The sequence below is a fragment of the Peromyscus leucopus genome, chromosome 3, assembly GCF_004664715.2.
Source record: "Peromyscus leucopus breed LL Stock chromosome 3, UCI_PerLeu_2.1, whole genome shotgun sequence".
In the NCBI taxonomy this organism is placed as follows: domain Eukaryota; kingdom Metazoa; phylum Chordata; class Mammalia; order Rodentia; family Cricetidae; genus Peromyscus; species Peromyscus leucopus.
In genome coordinates, this window is record NC_051065.1 from 131,877,336 (window position 1) to 131,899,739 (window position 22,404).

A 22,404-nucleotide genomic window follows, 5' to 3' on the forward strand; every position below is an offset into this window, starting at 1 on the left:
CACAGACTTGTCCATGGTAGTGAAAAAGAGCCAAACATGGGTATTCAGAACCATGAATGAATCTAAACATCAATTGTTCAAATTCTATGAGGCTCAAGAACAGGTAAGGCTGGCTTATGATGATTGAGTCTAGAACAATTCTAGCCATTAGGGAAAGTATGTGTTGATAATAACCTTCTTGGGTAATAGGATGCTCTAGATGTTGGCTACTTTACACACACACATGAACACACACACACACACACACACACACACACACACATAATCCATTCAGTTAAGCTATATAAGAAACATCTTCAGATGTAACATATACATAATCCATTCAGTTAAGCTATATAAGAAACATCTTCAGATGTAACATAGATATAATCCATTCAGTTAAGCTATATAAGAAACATCTTCAGACTTAATGAGTTTAAATTATATCTTGACATAAAAAACTACATATAAGATGAAAAAGAGTATCTCAAATTTCCATTGCTTATGTATTTGTTCTCCTTAAACTCAGTATACAACACTGATAGATATGGAAGAAGTTCTGAGGGAAATTTCTAAAATATTTCTTATGCTCAACAAGTAAATGATACAAGTGAGCTTTTGAATCAATTAATATTGGAAATGAAAATTTTCAGTTATCTAATCTTGAAACTGCTAGAATGTTGGAGAATAGACCAAACAAGCCAGTTACTTTAACATCTAAGTGCCCATATTTAGAATTTGTTATAGGAAAATTACACCTTCCAAGATATACTCAAATTTTTTTCTTCTCTTTTCAGGGGTAGATATATGGAGTGATTTTTAAAATTTTCTGTGAAGAGGGATTGGAGAGATGGCTCAGAAGCCCAAATCTGGTTCCCAGAATGCACATTGGTTGGCTCACAACCACCTGTAGCTTCAGCTTCAGGAGATTTGACAGCCTCTTCTGATCTACACAGACACATGCACTCATGTGCATAAATGAACACAACCACCCAACACACACATTTACCCACCCATACTCACACACCCCCATAACACATTCATACCATACAAAATATCAATAATAAAATAAATCCTTTAACAATTTCTATGAAGAAAGAAATTATTTTAGAGTCTCATTTCTTAAAGGAGTATGTCCCAAGAAGCAGAATAAATGTAATGCCTCAAAATGGTGATTTTTTTAAATGAAATTTTCTTGAAGAAAAGGAGCCAATCATGTTTTAAGTCTCTAATTTTATACAGGATGATAGCCCTGTGTTTAAATATTATTTTCTCTCTTTTAATCCCTTGTTCTTGTTTTGGTCCTTGATTGGTGTTCTTGTTCTTGGCTACATTAATATGCTATATATACAATCCCTTTAAACAACATATTCTCTAGATGTCAAAAATATCCCTTGACTCTGAGTCAAACATCAGCTTTGTTATAGAAGGCACAGTTATACTGTCTAAATGCCTGCTGCATGCAATCCCAGATACCATGCATGCAATATTGCCAATGATGTAAGGCATCAACAATGCCCAAAACACAGGTGCCCAATATTAGCAATAATCTAAAAAAAAAAAAATCTATGCTAGACTCACCTCTTTGTACTTCTTAAAGAACTATGGGGAATTCTTTCAAAGCCAACCAATCACAGTCACAAATAATCCTTGTTGCAAAATTATAATACCCACCCACTATGTGTATGCTAGAGTTGTAAAAGTTTGCTACTTTACTTCATCTAAAATACCCCAATTACTCTAGGTTAAAAACTAAAGCAATCTAATATTACTAAGAATGTGCAAGGTTCATCAAAGATAGTTTCTATGGGAACACATGACAGACAGGCAGGCATACCAATGACAAAGTTGGCTTTGGAGGATGACTGCCCATACTGCTGCTCAATGTACTTTGGTTTATATGTCACCATGCCAAATAGAGAATTGAACTGAACGGTGCTTGCACACAGGTATAAGATGTATACTGGATTTCTAAGAAGAGTCTTCAGTGATGGAAGAAAATCTGTAAGACAAAACCAATATGGAGTCCTTAAAGACAGGGTCTCAGGTAGTAGACATTGCAATCGTCAGTACTGCAGTCTGCCTGGGTTTGAATCTGGGCACATACACTCCTACAGGAACACTATGTAGGACCAATAAGTAAGACAGGGACAGACCACACCAGCTGATGTGTCAGTGACAAGGGCAGAGCATTTCTCCTCATCCTCCATCTAGAAACCCTAGGCTGGACATCAGGAACTTCCATGTGAGTCTCTTTCTTCCAACATAGTTCATAGCTGTCTCCTTTAGTGGGTGTACCTTGGTGTTAAAGGGACCTTTCTCCTACTCTCTTCCTCCCATGATTCAGGCAATTAATTTCAACAAGTTGAAGAATGTCTTTAAACATAAATACAGGATTGCTTGAAAAGAAAGAGATGGGGACAATTTCTCAGTCGTCATCTTCCCTGAGGAGAACTCCTGAGAACATGCCTGGCCTTTGCCTACCTTGCATTTACACCCTTGCTGAGACACACATTTCTATATATTGTTCAAACAAGTGGATCTTACGTGTAAAAGGCTCTCAGACATGGAGTTATAACCTCTTCTTTTCTGTCTACTCAGACTTCTGCTGAGCAGCTACTGGAGAAGAACAATGGTGTGTGAGAGGGTAGAGCCACCCAAAAGGAAAATATGCAGGACTTTTGCTCATCTACCTGCATAACTTTTTCAATAAGACCATAGGTAATGGGATCCACAAAGCCTGCTCATGCACCAGGCATAGATCCTGATCACACTGCCTGATAAAACAGAGAGGGCCTTGGTCCTGCCTCAACTGAATGTACCAGGCTTAGCTGTCCCAATGGGAGAACTTACCCCGTTGGAGGAGTGGATGAGGGGTAGGGGAGGGGAAAAGAGGTGGGGAGCAGGAGGAAGAAGGAGGGATGAGAGGGGGATCTGTGGTTGGTATGTAAAATGAATAAAAAAAATTTAAGCTTCTGGAATAAATGGAAAAATCAGAAAAAAATGACTTCCTTTCCCCATTTCTGCTTCCTGTATGGCTTTTTAACATTTCTTTCAGACAGGGGAGCCAAGTACTATTATTCATACACTTCCTCAAGTCCCACTAGGAAGATGGACAGTAGTAGTCCATGATCAAAGAGAATCTGACTTACTTCTTGCCATTTCCATGAATTTTATTTCTTCTCCAGGGGCCATTTGGTAGTTAATAGGGTCATCTATGATGAACTTGGACTTCTCAGATGAGGATCCAGAGTCCTCTCTACTTTGGGCTCTGGGTAGAGTCTTGGGTAAGCACCAGAAAGGCACAGCTGCAAGGAGACTTAGGAACCCTGCTATTAGGTAACCAAGCCACCAGGCCCCAACCCACTGGGGATCCTTCGGGGTGATGGTTATGTGGTCTGCAAGACAGAGGTTTGTTAAGTAGCAACTTTTTCAAGGTTAGGGTGTTGAAATGAGCTACTGCAGAAAACAAGTTCTAGCAACAATTCTACCACATCATAAAAAAACTACCCAACAGGGTCGGGGAGATGGCTCAGAGAATGAGGACCAAAGTTCAGAATCCCCAGAACACACACACACACACACACACACACACACACACACACACACACACACACACACACACACACACACACACACACACACACACACCTGATCTCCAGGAAAGGTGTTCCTTGAGGACTTTAGTTTCTCTGTTTGAATCGTGGGTTGAAGAGTCAGAGACTAAAGGCTGTGAGAGGCTTTATCATTATAGTGTGCTCTGGGGCTGTGCCTGGAGCACAGCAGGTGAAACACCCTATAGCCAGCTGCTCCTTCAGAAGTACTTGCATCTGATTAATTTATTGAATGTCTAAGACTGTCCTCTAAGAATAATGGCTGCCAGTGCCCCAGATAATGCCTAGTTGGAGAAAAGGCAGGGTAGAGAGGCTAAGACTAGGAGAGAGGGAAGTGTGGTCACTAGAGACTTTCACTCCTATGTGTTTTCTTTATTGGTTGATATCACTAAAACAAATGTTGACACATCTGAGACCAGCGAGAGCCAGCAGGAGCCACAGTTTTGAGCCTGAACTGTTCTAGGTGTATTTGAACTGGCAGCTGCAGAAGACAATCTGCCTTCATAACAGACCACAGGTCACCCTGTTCTAATCACTACCTGTTTATCTTTCTGTACCCATTAACACCCACATCTTCAGCATCAATGTGTATTCCATTGGCTATTTTTGTTTTAGGAAAGAATGCCACCTGGCCATTGTACTAGAAGCAAAATTTTCTGGCTGGAGAGATGGCTCAGTGGTTAGGAGCACTTGCTGATTTTGTAGAGGATTGGGTTGTATTACCAGCACCCATATGGTAGCTCATAACTGTCTGTAACTCTGATTTCAGGGGATCTGACAGCTTCTTCTGTCCTCCTCCAGTAGTGAGCACTCATTTAGTGTACACATATATGTGCATACAAATATTTATACACATACATTTTTTTAAAAAAATTTAAAAAACAAAAACAAAATTTGGTATTTTTTCTTAGTCCCATTAAAGTTATAGTAGTTAAAATTAATGAATAAATAAAAATAAATTCAGGTTGGCAAGATGGCTTAGTGTGTACCAAGCCTGGGCATCTGAGTTCCTTCCCAGCACCCACCTGGTCAAAGGTGACAACCGATTTGCACAAGTTGTTCACTGATCTTCACAAGTACATGATGGAATATGCACACACAGAGAAGTGTAATTTAATTAATTAATTAATAAACCTACTTACCTAGATTCACAAAGCCAATGTCAACATACAGTTTGGCGCATAATGAACCCAAGAGGAAGCCAAAAATGGGCCCTATAATTGCCACGGTCTGCACACACCCTGTAGAAAAAAGCAACCAAACCCAAATAAAACATATTAAGAAGGGAAGGGGATAAGAGAAAAAAATAAGAATACCTACCATTTGGCTTTGCCTTGATAAATTAATAAAGTGCTAAACAGGAAATATAACTGAGATGCCATTGGCAGCTGCAAATTAAATACCTCAGCACCTTATCTATGGGAGTGTCATTGGCTACTGTTTCAATGCACTGGGAAATAAGTCCTTCTCTATTTGGGGAGAAAACCATTACTTATAACACAAGACCATGACAAATTTAAATTCCAAACATGAAGCAAACTTTAGTTCTGACATTTGTTGTTGTCCACAGTTTAGGAATCCTAGTCCTTGAGAAGTGGAGGAAGGAGCTAGCAGCCACTTGAGATAAAAAAAAAAAAAAAAAACAAACAGAAAACAGAACTGCACTAATTTGGTAATCTTTCAAAAAATTGTTTATGGTTAGTTAAGCATAAGTTCTGTCTTGACATTAAAATGGATTTTTCCCAACTTAGTAATAAAGAGCGCTTGCTCATTCATGCGGAGCTTGTGAGGAAGCACTGTGGAGAGAGTGTTGTCTCAGGAAGGAGTTAGCAAAGGAGGTAGATTTTGGAGCAAGTTAAGTTTTTCTAGAAAGCTCACCACAGGTCAGGGGTAGCCTGATGGATGATGGGAGCAGGTTACAGAGGACAGTGTCTCTAGAAAACAGAAAGGTTGTCCTGCTCAGGAAAGTGTCTCCCAAGCGCCATTCCCTCAACAAAAACACGCATATTCCTGGGAGATTACATGAACTGGAGGCATAGAGAGCCATTCATTGGCCTCTTTTAGAATAGAAGCAAGTGTAAGACTTTGTGTAGCCTCTGAGCACCTCCAGAGGAAGGTAAATCCTAGCCAGCTTCGGGAACGTTGCTTAGTGCCCCCCCATGTAGTCTTTCTTTCACTCCTGAGTTATGCTCCAGTTTTCCATCAGAGCGAGAGCCTGTTCTTAATTTAAGTCTGTACTGGTATATGCAGGATATCAGGGATTTCTGTGGTATGTGCCCAGAAACACAGTGATTCTTGGTGTAGCCTCTCCTTCAGTCTTGTCCTTTGTCTCCAAAGGCTACACATTCAAAAGATCAGAATTCCAAGAAATCAAAACTGATGTATGAAACACAGAAGACAAAATAGTCATCCCTGCAGTTCTAATTTGTAGCTGAATTCCAGGTGTAAGACACTCATTAAATAGTGCTTGGATGTATCTGACCTTAAGAGTTCACTTCTGCTATACAATTTTGTGGGGAAGATTTTCCAATGCATTTGCCCTTCTTTTGTAGTATATACTGGGGACTGCTGCTGATCTACAGATGGGGTAGCCTTGAGCCTTGCTTATGTTCTGTTTATATTTCTTTTCAGTCATTTATACCTGCTCTCAAGGTTCCAGAATTCCTTTCTATCTCAAATAGGAAAAAATAAAATAAAATAAAATAGCCTTCAGTTAACCAGAGCTTTTATAATGCAAGGCAGTTTCTAGAACTACAGAAACAACAGACACACATGAACACACACACACACACACACACACACACACACACACACACACACACACCCCAAACCAATAACAACAATAACAGAACATCAAAAATAGTCTCTGAACTCTGAAGTCCCCAAGATGCCTTCAGAAGGTCCCATGCCATTGCAGTTGAGGTCACAGATATCTTCTTCTAGTTTGGTGTTCTTTTCCTTGTGCAACAGACACTGATTAATGAAGTGCCTTCACTGTTCAAATCCTTTGTGTATTTCAGACATGTGATAGCTGAGTGAAAAAGAAGGCATGGAGCCTGAGCACTAAAACCTTCCATGCTAAATTTGGAATAGATGGAAAGGGGCATTACCAATGTAGAACGCAGCATTATCCTCACTGGCAAAGTCATCCAGATAGGCGATGCCGAGGGGTTGGATGGGAGTTTCCCCTAATCCTCGCAGGAGATTTCCCAGGAAGACATAAACCCACATGGATGAGCTGGCATCCCCTTCACATTCTAGAAAGAAAGGCAAAGAAGAGGACTAGAGCTAGCTCACTGTTGATGTTAAATATTATTTCTACATTTCTATACTTGGTTTAAAACTAATTAGAAAGCAGAATCAAAATCTGCCACAGTGCTAATCTATTAAGATTTTGGGTGAGATACTACACAGAGATACCTGTCAACATGTTATCTGAGGCAAAACAGGTCATGAACAAAACTTATCCACATCTACATTTAATGAAAATTGTATATTTTCAATCACAAGTATTTTTTCATTGCTGTCCAAGTTCTACCTGAAACTCAAATGTTTATGTGGCTGATGAATGCAACTCTGGGCTGTATTGCCTACAGTTATATCTGGTAGCCATCAACTATTTTAGAAGTCTAGAAACAAGCCATATAAAAGTTATACATCTTACATTCTTCAGCAGTCCACATCATCCAACCAAAGTAAAAGATTTTTTGACAATATTTTTAGAGCTGAATCTAAAGCTGACTATTTAAGGATACATTAATAAATGTCACGCCATAATCTGACCATATGAGGCAGAGCAGTTATGTCAGTCACATAAATGAAAGACCGCTTCACAGAGTTCAGGCACTCTAATAAAACCAAGGATGTTAACTGCCTCCAGTAATTACCACATCTAAACGCCCCCTCCCAGGCACATGCTGGGCTAAGTGGTTCTCAGGAATTTATAACTGGAGTCTTCACATCAACACTGGGAGGTGGAAGCTATTTTTACCTAGGTGTGAAGGGGATGAAGAAGGAATTAAATGTAACCATGGGAAAAAATTTACATTTCTTATCTGACCTTTTGGATTGATGTTTCTATTTGTGAAATTCATTTTATTTTCATTTCAAGACCCATCTCACTCGGAACCACTGGTAGATAGATGTTCCTAGTCACCAACAAACAATTTGTGCTCTTTTCCATAATATTGAAACACTGGAGTGTTTTGCTGGGGTCATATCATACAGCGTTATACTCTAGGAGCCGTTTGTGTGTGAGAGAGTGCTTTGCAGGGCAGGCATGTGAACAGTAGGTGTGCCTGCCCATCCCTGTGTGCCAGTAAAGGACAGAGCATATTGGTACCCCATTATTCTTGCCCTGTTACCTCAGGACAAAATCTCTCACGGAACCAGAAGCTTACTCTTCTAGCTGGGGGGCTAGTGAATTTTAGGAACCCACCTACCTGTGTCCCCAGTGGTGGGTCTATAGGCATGTGCAGACATGCCTAGATTTGTGAGTAGGTGCTGGGGATTTGAACTTAGGTCCTTATGTTTAAAAAGCAACCTCCCTTTCCCACTGAGCCATCTCCTTAGCACAACTGTAGAAATTTTTTTACACTTTAGTATTTCAAGTAATAATGCTTTTCAGAGAAAAATCTAATAAACTAAAGCATACATAAAAGCTAAAAACCATTTATTTACACAAGTCAATTTTTAAAAACCATCTTACCATTGTGTATTTTGTTTTGTGACTTCCCCATGACTGAGCTTGGTGACAGGTTGCTGGATTCTAGGTGGCATGGAGAGATGTTGGGAGTCAGGTTGGAGGAGGGAGAATACTTCTCATATTTCTCATAGCTGTACCTGCATACAAAGAAAATTTTTACACTGACAGGCTAACATCATGCTAAAACGGAGGCTTGCTTTGCCACTCATGAGGGAGTCAGGCTGGGTTTGCAGTTTCCTTCAAATTGGACTCATCAAGCCAAACCAGCACTGAGCAGCAACTTGTCTCATGGCTGGCCAGAAGATGCTGCCTGCCTTTGTGCCATTCTCAGGCCCTCCATGAACCAGTGACAGAAAAGAAAAGCAAGAATCATTTTCGGGCTCATTTTAGCAGAAGATAGCAACTGGCCATTATCTATTCCCTTAGAACAAGAGGTATCTACGTACATTTGCTGAAGACCAAGGCTGTTCCCAAGTCAGAGAAAAATCAGTATCATATCAACTCGAGACGTTTGCAGAACACTCACAGGCCAGTTCTAGAGAATGTGTAAAATGCAGCAGGGCTCTAGAGCCATTTGCCCAGCAGGAATTCTGCTTTTTCCCTCCAGGTAATGACACTGACTACAAATTAATCCAGCCTCACCCCTCTACCCCTCACCACTTCCTGAATTACTTTTTAAGTTGATACATGCCCTTGCTAAGTTGCCATGAGCTGGCCATGAAATCACTATAGCCTACACAGACTGGCCCTGAACTTATGTAATCCTCCTGCTTCAGCCTCAGGACTAGTGGGTAGTACAGGCCTGTGTTATCAGCCCCAAATAATGGCAGAAAACATTTTGCTTTTCTTTTTTTCCATGCTGGGGGCTGATTCCACTTCCTTTGTGTACAGGACAGTGCTTTATATGGATAAGCCCAAGCCTCAGCCATAAATGCTCTTAAGTTGGGTTTTAGTTCTGAACAGCTTTCAAATTCTTCCTAAGGCAGTCTTTACAGAGCATGTAGAATTCTGTGCATACTTCCTGTGTCATTCCAAGCTTGTTCATCAGTACCAGTTTTCAAAGCAGTGGTCACAGTCACAATAAACCTTTAAACACCCCATGGCTGGGTCCATCAATAAAGGACCTGCAGGCATGAGGTCTGAGTTCAGATCCCTAGCATCCTGTTAAATGATGGTGCATCAGCGGGCATATGCAACCCCAATACTGGGGAGGCAGAGCACGTCACCAGAGCTCACGGGTTAGCCAATCTGTGACAGTCCCATTGTCTTTTCACAGTTCTTCCCTTAAGTGTCTTCACTAGGCTGTTGTTCTCTGTCATCTGTGTGTGTGTGTGTGTGTGTGTGTGTGTGTGTGTGTGTGTATGTCTATGTCTGTGTGTCTGTGAATGAGAGTATGTGAATGTGTGTATGCTAGTGTGTGTGCGCACCCATGCTCACAGGGAGGCCAGAAGAAGGTGCTGGGTCCCTCTGAGCTGGAATTACAGGCGTTTGTGCAACATGCAGCTTGTACAGCAAGTGCTCTTAGAGGCTTGGCCATCTTTTCCAGCCCCGTTCTCTATGGCTAACATCCCTATCTGATGTAGCACTGCACTCTGTATTTGTGTATTGTTTTCTCTTCCTCCCAAGACCCGTGAGCTCAGGGACTTCTTTCCATTCCCTTATCCACAGTGTCTAAGATAATGATCAGCATGTATCTATACTATATCAATACATGATAGATGAGTTAGTGGCGGTTAGAGAAAGAATGTTAAACTCAGCCAGCCAGAGTGGCCCTTCATAATTAGCATCTATGTAAAACCAATGTTATTTATTTGGAGAATACAGAATAAAAAGTTTGTTTATATAAAACAATGCACATTTACAAAAAGCCCATAAGCAATGAACAGTGTTGTGAAAAGCTGTAAAGAATATCCAGTGATGGGGCTGAAGACGTGGCTCACGGTGAAGAGTACCAGCTGCTCTTGCAGAGGACCCGGGTTCAATTCCCAGCACCCATGTGGCAGTTCACAACCAACTGCAAGTCCAGTTCAAAGGCATCCAATGTCCTCTTCGGGCCTCCATGGCACTGCATGCACATCTTGTACAAATATACGGGCAGGCAGAACATCCACATATGCATATTTAAACAAACACCCACAATCCCAGAACTCTGGAGGCTGAGGCAGGAAGGCTGTGAATTCAATGTCATCTTGGGCTGTTTAGTAAATTAAGTATCTGTCTAGCCAGAGCCACCTAGGAAGACATCTACCTTATGAAAACAAGACAAAATTATCATTTAAAAAAAAAGGAGGAGGAGATCTGCAACTGCAGGAAAAGATTAGAAAAAGATGGATGCTTTAGACTTACTTCTCCATGAAGAACTGGGGCACTGCGATGAGCATTGTTCCCATTCCCATGACTAGGCATCCTGCTCCTATTATTTTTGGTCTGTGAAGCTTAGCACCAAAGTAGCTAACAAATGTGATGACCAGGAGATTCCCTTTGGGGGCAAGAAGAAGCAGTCATGGTCTAGGAAATAGTCAACAGCAGAAGCAAACAAATGATGCACACAAATTTATCGAAGCTTCACTCTAAGGAGACAACATGCCCAGCCTTCCTGTCATGCTGCTTTGTCCTGTGAGCTAAAATGGCTGCGGAAATTACCTTCAGATTCATGACTCATCACTCACCCGATCTTTTTTGTCAAAATATTCCACTTACCATCCCCCTAGCACTTTGTTTGACCCAACCGAGTCATTTGTTCTTTTAAAAGCATTTTATCAGTAAATTAAATTACAGACAGAGGGCTGGAGGGAAGAGAGTGCACTGCTCTTACAGAGGACCAAGTTGGTTCTCAACACCCACACTGGGTGGCTCATTGCTGCCTGTAAGTCCAGCTGCAGGGGATTAGACCCCTTATCAGAACTCCAAGGGCACCTGCATTCAAACGCACACACCTAGACACACTACACACACACACACACACACACAAATAAAAATTAAAAATAAATCTAAATTATACAAGGCTTCCTCTAGTTGATATTTTTAATTTTTCTTAGTGATTTTGCAGCAAATTTTATTAGTTTTCTCCATTCACTTATGCTTCGGATTAAAGTTTCTATTAGTTTTCCAATTGCTTTTGAAATATATTTTTTGTATTATCTCTAAAGCTGATATTCCCTGAAGAAAGGTATTACAAAAACACTATACTCCACTTTAACTGAAATAAAATATTAAACTCACATTTATAAAATGATACTTTATTTCACAAGGCAGGCATTTTAAAAACTGAATAAATTATGTTGATTTTAAAGTAAGAATTACATAATTCTAAAACAGCTCTAATGAAATGTCATGTTACTTTTATATGTATGCATTTATGTGTACACATTCTTGTGTGTGTGTGTGTGTGTGTGTGTGTGTGTGTGTGTGTGTGTGTGTGTTGGTGTGCATATAGAGATTAGAGGTCAACCTTGAGTGTCGGCCCTCAGAGGCTGTCTGCCTTGTTTCATAAGATGAAGCCTCCTCTCATAGGCCTGTGGCTTTCTGATTTAGGCTAGGCTGTGATCCAGCAAGTTGTAACCTGTCTCTACCCATTCATTCTGCAATAACAAAAACGGGTTCAATACCATGCTTGGATTTTTATTCTTGTTTAATATGGATGCAGACATCAAACTCAGGTCTTCATGTTTACATGACACTTTACTGAATGAGCTAGCTCCTGAGCTTTATGATTCAACATGTTTTATGGGAATATTTCTCAGGTTCTGTTATATAAAAGAATTCCTAGGAGATGATACAAAAGGAGATACAAAGCTGTTAATAATGTAAACATCTTGTCATATCCAATTTCTGCTGCTATGGACCAGGGTCCAGTCAAGGAACCTGTACTTGCAAAGTAAGCTCAACTACAGTGGTGTGGAGCACACCAGCAATACACCATGAGAAACCTGTGCTAGGGGTGTATATTTTAAGGACCTTTCACATTTTAGCTATAATCATTTGGGAAGTCTCGTTTGCAGGAACTCCTGTCTAGATAAAGAAGCAAACCCTCCCCCATCGGCTGGCTGTGGCGGCCAATGGGTGGCCTGACTTTTTGCTGTCCTTGGTGTTTCCATGTTACAGCAGGAGCATATTTCCCATCTGCAAGCAATCATCTGGTTTACTACTGTTCAGACATACTGCCAGAGTTAGTCAATTGGAAAATGAGTGGTGAATTTTATAGCCCGAAGGATAATAATAAGGTCGTGGGAAAAGTAGCTTGGAAATGAGGTCTATGTGCTTGACTCTTGGAAGAATTCAGCTCTTCAGAATTTGCTTAAAAAAAAAAAAAAAGAATGAGAATACCCATTTGACACTTAAGTAGTGTAAGACACTATACTGGTTATGCCTTTCTGTTTGTGAATCTGACTTACATTTTATAATAGTCCTTTTATAGCTCTATGTACCCTCCACCAAACTCTCAAAATAAGGGACTGGGTTTCAAAGGTGTTTCTTTGTCACATTAATAAATAATGCCATTTCACTACCTGTTCCATCTCCAGGAGTTTAAGTTTCCTGTATGTGCTATAATAGCAACCTTTCAAAGTTCCCAGGAAAGATACATGAGAAATATATGATAATTTAAAATCTAAAATAAAAATGAATGGGAACATCTGGGAAGAGGGTCAGGGAATAACCTGCTGGCTGTGTTCAGATCCCCAACACCAACATAAAAGTTGGCATGAAGCTGGCACCAGTAATCTGGTACTGGGCTCAGAGGAAAAGGTGTGATGACTGGGAAATTCCAAAGGCTTTCTAGCCAGCCAGAAACAACTACAATGCTGAGCACCAGGTTCAGTGAGAGATTCTGTCTCAAAAGACAAAGTGAACAGTAATAAAGGAATATGTTGGATGTCTACCTCTGGCTTCGACATATGCTTGCACAGGCAGAGTATCTGTGTACATGTATGTACATGTTTGCACAGATATCACATATTTATGTGCATACACACACACACACACACACACACACACACACACACACACTGAATTGGATATAAAAATTCTTCCATACTTCACGTGGCTAATTGATAAATAGATAAGAGGTTCCAGGAAGTTTAATAAATGCTTTACCAAATTTACCCCTCGGTTTTTTTCTTTTTATGTACACACATTCAAATTTTCAAATCTTAGAAAAGCAAGCAAGCAACTAAAGTTATCTTATGTACTAGAAACAAAGACTGAACAAGGAAAGTGTGAGCATTGGCAACTGGAGCCCAAGTGTAGTTGTGAATTGGAAGGTCAATATCCTATTAGCAAACAGAACAGTGAGTGAAGCCTGCTTAGACTCGTTACAGGAATAAGAATAGGAGCTAAGAAGAAATCCGTTAATTAAGCCACTATATAACAGGTAGAAGAACCATTTCTTGCAGAATAGAAGACATGTAGTGAATCCCTCAATGCAGCCAGTAAATGAAGTATAAGAAAAACTGAGCCTAGCATGGTGGTGCACACTTCAATCCCAGCACTCAGGAGGCTGTAGCCAACAGATTTATGTTATTTGAGGTCAGACTGGCCTACACAGTGAGTTACAAGCCAGCCAGGGTCACAGGATGAGATACCATGTTGCAGAAAATCAAAACAGTGAAAGACAGAAAGAAGAAAGAGAAATGTGCTGAGTAATAAAATTTTAAAGTAAGCTTACTAAAAACCATACAAAACAAATTAATACATTAATTAAAATAAAAACCATGCAACAGGTGCATTGTTGAATAGTGATGTTTTAAAAGAACTGTAGTAAGTCAGAAACAAGAAAATGGTATTAATTATCACCACTTCAATTCAACATAGTCTCAAGGCTAGTTGAGTAAGAATAGGCAAGAATCACTGGCATACTTAGGAATCAAAAATAAATAAATAAATATGATAGTGTCTTCTATTTCAGTCATGTGATTATCTATTCAGAATAAGCTAGAGTTTCTATGGACAATCAATTGAAATTGAAACAATTTCAACCAAGTTGTTGCATGTATAGATTATTACATATAATTTTTGTTGTATGTATGTGGGGGTGTGTGTATTCACACATGTGTGGGAACGTATGTGTGTGGGAGGAAAGTGCACATGTGTTGCATGTGTGTAGAGACTGGCTGCTGGCACTGGGTATCATTTTGGACCCATTTCCACCTTATATATTGAGGTAATCCAACAGAGTTCACACCATTTCTAAGCATCTCTAGCACTAAGGTGTTTCTACATAGAACCAAGAGCGAGGAAAATTAAACTTGCTGATATTTCATTTTCACTGGCACATCTCCCTCCATCTGTAATTCTGCCTCTCTCAGCAGGTACTGGCTTCCTATCAATACTCCCTTTTTTCCATGATGCAGACTATCACCTGACAAAAGCAAATACACTGTGATATAAGGAACTGGTATGATTAGGCATTTTAGAATCTTGATATATGCGAGGTCGTTAACTAACAGCAATGATGGCTTCTGACAACAAGAAACACAGACTTGCTGTGAGATGTTTCAGCAGGCAAAGGCACTTGTCACCAAGTTGATGACTTGAGTTCAATCCAGAGAGCCAACATGGTGGAAAGAGAAAAATGACTCTCAAAGTATCCTTTGACCTCCCATGTGCACCATGGAACATATATGTATGCACATGCAAACACACAAACTAAATTAATAACTAAATAACTGACTAAACATAATCTAAAACAAAAACAAATAGAAGCTTGGGTTCCCTCCCTGCAGAATCAGTACCTGTACTTTAACACTCCTCAGATACCACTATGTCCATTAAGGTGTGATTGGCACTGATTCAGGATCTTTGTGAACAAATTAGTGGGCATTCTCTTCCTATAAAGGCTGATAGCCTGCTTAGAACACTAGTGGTTGGAATTGTATGGGTTAAGAGTCAAATTATCTTAGGTCTTCTTAATCTCCTACATAGTAACTTGTAACCTAGCTTTGTGTATGACCTGACATCTTCCTGACTACTAGGTAGGTAAATACCCTTGACTGTATGAACAGATCTCTAACCTGTCCAAAAGCTAATATCGTCATCAAGCAGGCTCTTAGCCCAATAGCAGGAGTTTCCCCTACTCTGCTATAACCACCTACCTGTTGTTTCTACCAGCATGTTTGGAAGCATCTTGATTTATGGCTTTCTTTGTTCTTAAAACAAAACCTTCATGAAACAGTTACGACATTAGGATACTATTTGGAGTAGCCTAAGTCTGTGTCCCTGGGTTATGGTCATGCATCATCTCCAAAATAAACTATCTCTTATCCCTTTTGAAGTGAGGGCTGTGTTTATTGCAAAAGCCAGAAAGGAAAAGTTTATATGTTCATTGGTCCCACTTTCTCTGTGACATCCCAAGTCACAAATGAAATCAAAATAGCAAATTTTTTTTTAAAAAATGAAGATTTAAATAGTCCTCTCATTCGAGGTAAAGTTGACACTAAAGCAGTTAAGAGACTTCCCTGCAATTTTATTTGTCCCAAATGGCATCAGTGACCACTAAGGGGATTATTTTATTTACTTTGAAAAGGCACTAAATACTTGACATTTCTGTTAATCCAGGGAGCAGACTAACTGGAACCACACTCTTTCCAATTTTCAAATCAGTCATTGAAGTCACTCTTTGAAGAGGGAGTCTAAGCAATTGCCAAACGGAGGCTACCTAATTGTAAGTTTTTACAGTCTGCTCTGCTCTTGTGTTCCTGCTGATAGCATAAAGTCCCCTTTCTCTCTTTCACAGCTACTGTATAGAAAAATACATAAGTATCTACTTCTTAAATATTTGGGCTACATTTTGGAAGAATTCCTTTGCATGTTCCCACATTCTCACTTCTCTAAGAGGTGCTTCCCACATACCACAACCCCAAACACCAATCAGCACCCCATCTTCCTCTAAGAAAAGTCTCCTCTGAGATATGTAACTGATTCATCTAAGATGTCCAGTCAGAAATACTGGCGGCAGGGAAATTGTTATCAGTTGCCTACTCTGTGAAAGAATGAGTTTCCTTTACGTAGCATAAGGTCCTGGCAGATTTGTCCAAATAGAATTTTACAGGTTGGATCTCAGCAGACAATGAAGGATGACATTGAGCAGGTTTCAGAGAAAGACCTGGGACTTAAAGAGAAAGTCTGGCTTATGTAATACCTACCGATTTCAAAACTACCATCAATTATTCCCACCAGAGAGGAAGAGATATCAAACCTTCTCTCTATCTGAGTGATGGTGCTCTTCAGATAGCCTTCTGCCAATGCTTTGGCAAAGTAAACAAAAGACAGGGCACCCAAGAACACCTGGAAAACAGGAAAGGGCACACGTGGTCTGACTAGCTTGGCATAGCTCAGAAGTTACTAAGGAAACAAAATTCAGAGGAAGAGCAATGTTGAACACCAAGTGTGTTACCATTGACAGTTTGATTCAAGTACTGTTGCAGCTCTAATTAGTCTCAAGACCATGCAGCGTTCCTCCCCTCCCCCCAAAACAACCCCTCTAAATTACTTGGCAATTGAAATACATGCTGATTTTCATGTAAATTGCATGCAGGATTCCATCTCTCCCGTACCCCTCCAATAAAGACATTAAAGAGAGTCTAGATTTGAGACTATCAATGAGTGGTATGGAAAAAGCCATAGATGAGTAAGGAAATAAAAGAAGTGAAAATCATAACCCATACATGTGCCATCTTCTCACAAATCCAACCTTGCCTATTATACATTTTGAAATCAAAGTCCTGCATTAGCAGGAAACATCCTACACTAAAATGTTCAGTCTACTTTTTTGTTTGTTTGGTTTTTTTGAGACCAAGTCCTTTAGATATGTACTTGTTAACTTTATTCTTAAATTTTCAGTGTTTCTTCAGTATCTGGTTATATTTTAATAGATGTGTTTTAATCATATGTGTAAAGTAGTATGCATGTGAATTCAGTTTCATATTTATTAGAATACAATATTATTTTGTTTTATTAATAGCATTTGCTGTGAAGAAGGGAGACTTGCATCATGCAGATACCTGTCCCTTTCTGTGTAACAAGAAAGGCCAAAGTTTTCTTTCTCAGAAGGAAAACAGTGTGGGTGTGTTTAGTACAATACATGGTGCAGGGCAGTACTTTAACAAATGTCTGTTTCTTCATCTCCCCTGTTCATACAAGACCTTCAAATGAGTCCACGAAATCCATCTAGCCTGCAAAAATGATTCCACTGCTTGGCGAGTGGGCTTAATAATTTGCAGTTAAGAGCCTATTTTCAAAAAGAAAGCGATTTCCTCTCCTAGCTGAATTTTATCTGGAAGGGAGTCAGCATATAAACTGCACCAAGCCTTCTACCTTGAGTTCGCCACAGCACGGCCGTGCTTCCTCTGGGGACGGATTCCCCACTTTAAGGGACTGACTTCTGACAGGACGCGCTGGATTTTTGTGGAACAAATGGGCGTTTTTCTTGGATGAGGTGTCCATTATGAAAACGTTCCTTATCCCAGCCTGTCAAAGTTGATTTTAAAAGGAAACAACAATTTAATTCTGATCTACATAATTTGAAACGTTTCCATTTCACAGTAGTCTACAGTTCTATAAGTATAATTTAAAGGGTCGCTATCCCCTCTTACCACAGTAAGTTGGCAACATTTTTCAATTAAAATCAGACAGGATATTTGATTAACGAATCCTGCCATTGAAAGCCTACAGCCAGCATTCCTTTTCAGTCTCTTCACTTTGAGCCTCATTATAGCAAAGAATAAATTTCCATGTTGCCTTTGGAATAAATAACGAGGCAGAAATTTTCTGACTTTGTGGTCTCGCCAGATTAAACTGGGCGCGAGCAGGAAGAGGAAGAGGAATCCAACCTCTTGAATATTGATTCATTAGAATTAAGGCTTCCAAGACTCAATGAATAGCAGAAGCTGTCACCATCCCAGACCCCTGAAGCACCTTAGCATTCCCGTGGCACCCAAGTAAGGATTAAAACGAGGCAACAAGGAAGAGGTCCAATTTGTGTACCACTTGGCTAATGAGGAAGGAATGTGAACGATAAAGTTCTAGTGCCTAGACTGAATTTAGATGAAAGGACAGGCTTTAGTTTGCCTTAGAGGAAGGGAAACCCTCCCCATGCTTAATTCCCACCCTCCCCTCTCTCTTCCTCCTGACCAAACTCATAACAGTTTTGCACAATCTGACCCTATTTCTCCCTGTTAACATTAATATTTACACATCCTGTGCTACACTTCGTTAGCTTTCTACATGAGCCAGAGTTTGTCTGATAATCTAATGCATGCCACAGGATTCAAAAATTAAAACAGCATGGCTATCCTTGCTGGTTACAAGATGCCCACTTGTACACAAATAGAGGTTTTCTAACCCTCATTACACTGACTGCAGAAATATTTGGGGTAAAACTTCATGCATGCGGCAGAATTTAGGATTGTTCTGCTTATGTATATACAATCTTGACCTTGTTAGCCAGTTCTTCTTCTTGGTTTATTAAAGTTCCATCATTTGGCATCACAGATAGCATTTCATTTTTGAAAAGAAAATCAAGGAATGATGTTGGCATGACTCATTTTGAAGCACAAAAGTAACAGCAGACAACCCTAACAATTTAAAAATGGAGTAGATGTCTTTACTCTTTATTTTATGGGAAACGTACGAGGTTTAAAAGAGAGGGGCAGGGCCTTTTTTTTTTAATACTGTAAGACATAAAGTAAATGACAGGATGCTTTATCAAGAGATAACCTCTAAGGGAAGTAAGCAGAGAATGACATGAATTCACTGATGCTATTTATTTGATACAACTGAAGGGACCTGTTTTATGAAGTTTCATGAGGACACCATAAAAAGACAAACTTCAGAACAAACCTATAGATGATAAACTCCCCCAAATGTTACCAAAACCAAATCAATTGCTCAATACTTTAATTGGGATTATTCTAAAAAATCAGAAATTGGGTAATAATAGTAGTTGATAACATTCAACATCCATTCCTGATTAAAAAAAAAACAACAATAAAACAACAGTAACAGAAACAAAATCAGAACTCTTAAGAAACACCGTTAGCAGATTGGGGTGCCAACTTTACCTACCTACTAAATTACTGAGATTGGATATCCAAAACAATGCTGTGCAAGAACAATCAAACTCTACTTGAGAAACACAGGCTCCTGCAATGTTGAGTAGGTTTCATGTCAACGAGTCTACCCAGTACCTGATGGAGAACATCTAGAAACAGTCAATGTTTAGGATGAAAAATATCCAAATAGCCAAATGATCTAAATGGCCAGTGCATTATGGGGATGTCTCACAACAAGGTCTTAGAAGCCACTGGGAGGTTAAAGTGAAGAAGTAAATACAGAAATTGAACAGAGAAGAATGTATTTTTAAAACAGTGCGACAAACAGAATGATAAGAAATGAATTTACACGCAGTGAAATAAAGTTTCAGCAACTTCAGTGAAAATGCATTATTTCTGGTGAATGGCATTGCAGAGAAGTTTTTAATGTTAATTAAGTCTATGCATATTTTCTAGTTTTTCCATAATAAACATGCATTCTACATAAAAATATTATGACATTAGAAACCTAAAAATATCATTACATAAAAACATATATCCAGAAAGATTTTTAAACACAAAAGGAATAATAGTAAATTTACAACTCAAAATGTGATTCTTTCCAGAAACTATACAATTAAAATTTGAATTTTTTTAGGGGCTATCAACATACTTCCTCCCATCAGACACGATTTTGAAGCTGTTAACTAGATTATGCAACTCATCACTTGAACTAAATCTTTCTTTCAAAGAGCAAATGGTTTGATTATCAGCTGCTCATGCCAAACAGTAAAACATACTGGAAATAATATTTTTAAAATCTGAGATGTTTGAGTATGCTATCTTCTTGTATCTGGGTGTGTTGACACAATCATTCTTACTGTGATCGGGTGGTAAGGACAAAGAGCAGACACCCTGATCTGGGTCAATATTGTGATCAGACAAAGTAACACTCTTAAACAATTGACACTACCTAGTATTGCTGAAGCAAAACTGCATCTTAATGGCTAATATGCAAATCAGCATGACTGCAGTATGTTCTAAGCAGTTTTCAACTTGTGTGAGCTTCTCAGTGCTTTGAAAGGATGAGGAGAAAAGTGTGATGACATGAATGGAAAGACTTCTGCAGTCAAGACCCCTTCTCTTCCACTGCATTTGTATAGTAGGACTAGAGCACAGTTTAGAGGGACATGCATCTGATATATCCTTGGTCCACTTGAGTAGATTTTTCAAAAAAAAAATAAAAATAAAAAGGCAGATGGCAAAGTTTCATTCAATATTCTAGGTTAGGGCATACATACTCCAGATTCTAAAGCAAACAAGCCAAGCTGGTAGTTTTTTAAAAAGTTGAATTCTCTGTTCACATGGGTTGGTTTGAGAATCTAGCCTTTAAATGAGTATAGATGGCCAAGGTCAGTAAAGTTAGTCACACATATATACATGGGCCCTATGCTCTGGACCAGCTTTGTGCAGCCACCCTGCATGGGCTGTCACAGAGAAGGTCAGACAGTAGCCACACCCAGCCCTCCCTCTCAACAGCTCTGCCCCAGCCAGGTACTCTGACTCTTCAAGGGCTTAAAAACTAACCTGTGGACTTTGGTGAGGAGCAATGTGCCTTTCGTAGAATACTGATCTCCCACCCCTAACAACAAATGATTTTACTATCAGATTCACATTTCATAAGCACTACTTCTATTCAGAGTGTAATCTTTAAAATAACCGCCCCCCCCCAACTTCAAAATCATCATATCTACTTACAAAATGATTTGGCTAAGAGCAGTTAAGGTTTCTGTCAGAGGCTACCCAACTAATAAGCAGCAAAGCCCAAATTCGAAAGCAGATCTGAATTTACCTGGCTTCTCCAACCAGAGAGACTTTCCTATTTGACCCAGCTAACAGGAGAGCCCACTGCCTTTTACTGAAGTGTCATGGAAATCAAAGTCTTGCAGAAATCAATGTCAAATTATCAACTTCTATCCTAGGAGAGCAAAGCATAATGCTCACACAATTAAAAAACACTAGTAAATGAATGAATAAATAAATAAATAAATAAATAAATAAGAACCCATTCTTACCTGGAGGTAGAGATCAAAGCTGTCAAAGCTGGCCAGTTCTCAGACAGTTCAGTAAAAGCCTGAATCACAGGGCACAGCCTGAAAGAAGAAACTGAGGCAACACTCCACAGCAGTTCTGAGTAGTTCTGGCAAGTCAAGAGAGCTGGTGGGCACAGACAGAACAGATTAGAGAAAAGAAAAGACCAAGGGTCTGGTCTCACCCGGGCAATCTTTCTCTTTCGCCTTTCCAGTTGGCCTCTTTTTTTCTGGCAGTCTGGAGGGAATTGGGCACCCTGGCAAGGGCACTGCCCTGCGCCTCAGCTCCCAGGGTGCGGAGAGCGCTGGAGACTTTGAGCCATTTCTTTGCAAATTGCAGAAAGTTTAAGGCCACACGTGATAAAGCTTTGTTTATAGGAGAAAGAGGAAAAAAGAAAAGACCACTGTGATTTTTACTTGCTGATCCCAGAAAACACAACTCCACGGGGGTTAGGAGGGGTAAGGAAACAGGAGCCAGGACAGGGGAAGGAAGTTTGTAACAAAGACCACCCCCCTTCTTCCAAGCAGTTCTTCAGCCAGCCATTCCTTAGGGATATCAATGGGCCAGTCTTGGTGTGCTGCATTTGTTTGTTTGCTATTATTTAAAAATATATTCTTGGGCTAATTCCTGGCATGGTTTCCTCTCCCATTGGGATTCTAGAATCTGCAGGAACACTTTTAGGTCAGAATCAAAGCTCTGCAGGCTCCTTCCAGGTGGAGCTCATTCTCAAAGAAAAAAAGAAAAAAAAAAGTAGCTTTCACCCACCCCTTGATTCTTGAAATTTGACAAAATAGCAGCTTCATTTTTGGCATTCGATTGTGTATGCTACCTAATCCTGAATGAAGAGAATGCCTTGCTCTGAGAAATTGTGCAACTTAAATAAATTCTTTTCCCAAGAGAATGATTTTTAGAGGATTTTGAACAACATTAGTTTACATTTTGTTTCCACCTGTAAGGGAATTTGCCACCGGAATTCTCCAAGGTTCAC

General features: G+C 39.7%; 1 protein-coding gene across 10 annotated transcripts in view; it reads right to left on the reverse strand.

Annotated features, from left to right (window-relative positions):
* Slco1c1 (solute carrier organic anion transporter family member 1C1) overlaps nucleotides 1-21,918 on the reverse strand; it is a 42,219-nt gene extending 20,301 nt beyond the window's left edge. The window contains exons 1-12 of one of the 10 annotated variants that reach the window (XM_028872240.2): nucleotides 21,401-21,915; nucleotides 21,178-21,303; nucleotides 20,913-20,967; nucleotides 19,360-19,437; nucleotides 17,611-17,763; nucleotides 16,440-16,581; nucleotides 10,645-10,777; nucleotides 8,302-8,435; nucleotides 6,704-6,850; nucleotides 4,736-4,834; nucleotides 3,132-3,377; nucleotides 1,817-1,981 (exon numbers count right to left, since the gene is read on the reverse strand). In XM_028872240.2, the coding sequence (XP_028728073.1) occupies nucleotides 1,817-1,981; nucleotides 3,132-3,377; nucleotides 4,736-4,834; nucleotides 6,704-6,850; nucleotides 8,302-8,435; nucleotides 10,645-10,777; nucleotides 16,440-16,581; nucleotides 17,611-17,739 (1,195 nt within the window). In that variant the 5' untranslated portion in view covers nucleotides 17,740-17,763; nucleotides 19,360-19,437; nucleotides 20,913-20,967; nucleotides 21,178-21,303; nucleotides 21,401-21,915. Of the gene's footprint in view, nucleotides 1-1,816; nucleotides 1,982-3,131; nucleotides 3,378-4,735; nucleotides 4,835-6,703; nucleotides 6,851-8,301; nucleotides 8,436-10,644; nucleotides 10,778-16,439; nucleotides 16,582-17,610; nucleotides 17,764-19,359; nucleotides 19,496-20,912; nucleotides 20,968-21,177; nucleotides 21,304-21,400 lie in introns of all 10 variants that reach the window. The other 9 variants (XM_028872237.2, XM_028872241.2, XM_028872234.2 and 6 more) reach the window with 9 other exon arrangements.
* Nucleotides 21,919-22,404: the final 486 nt, after the last annotated feature.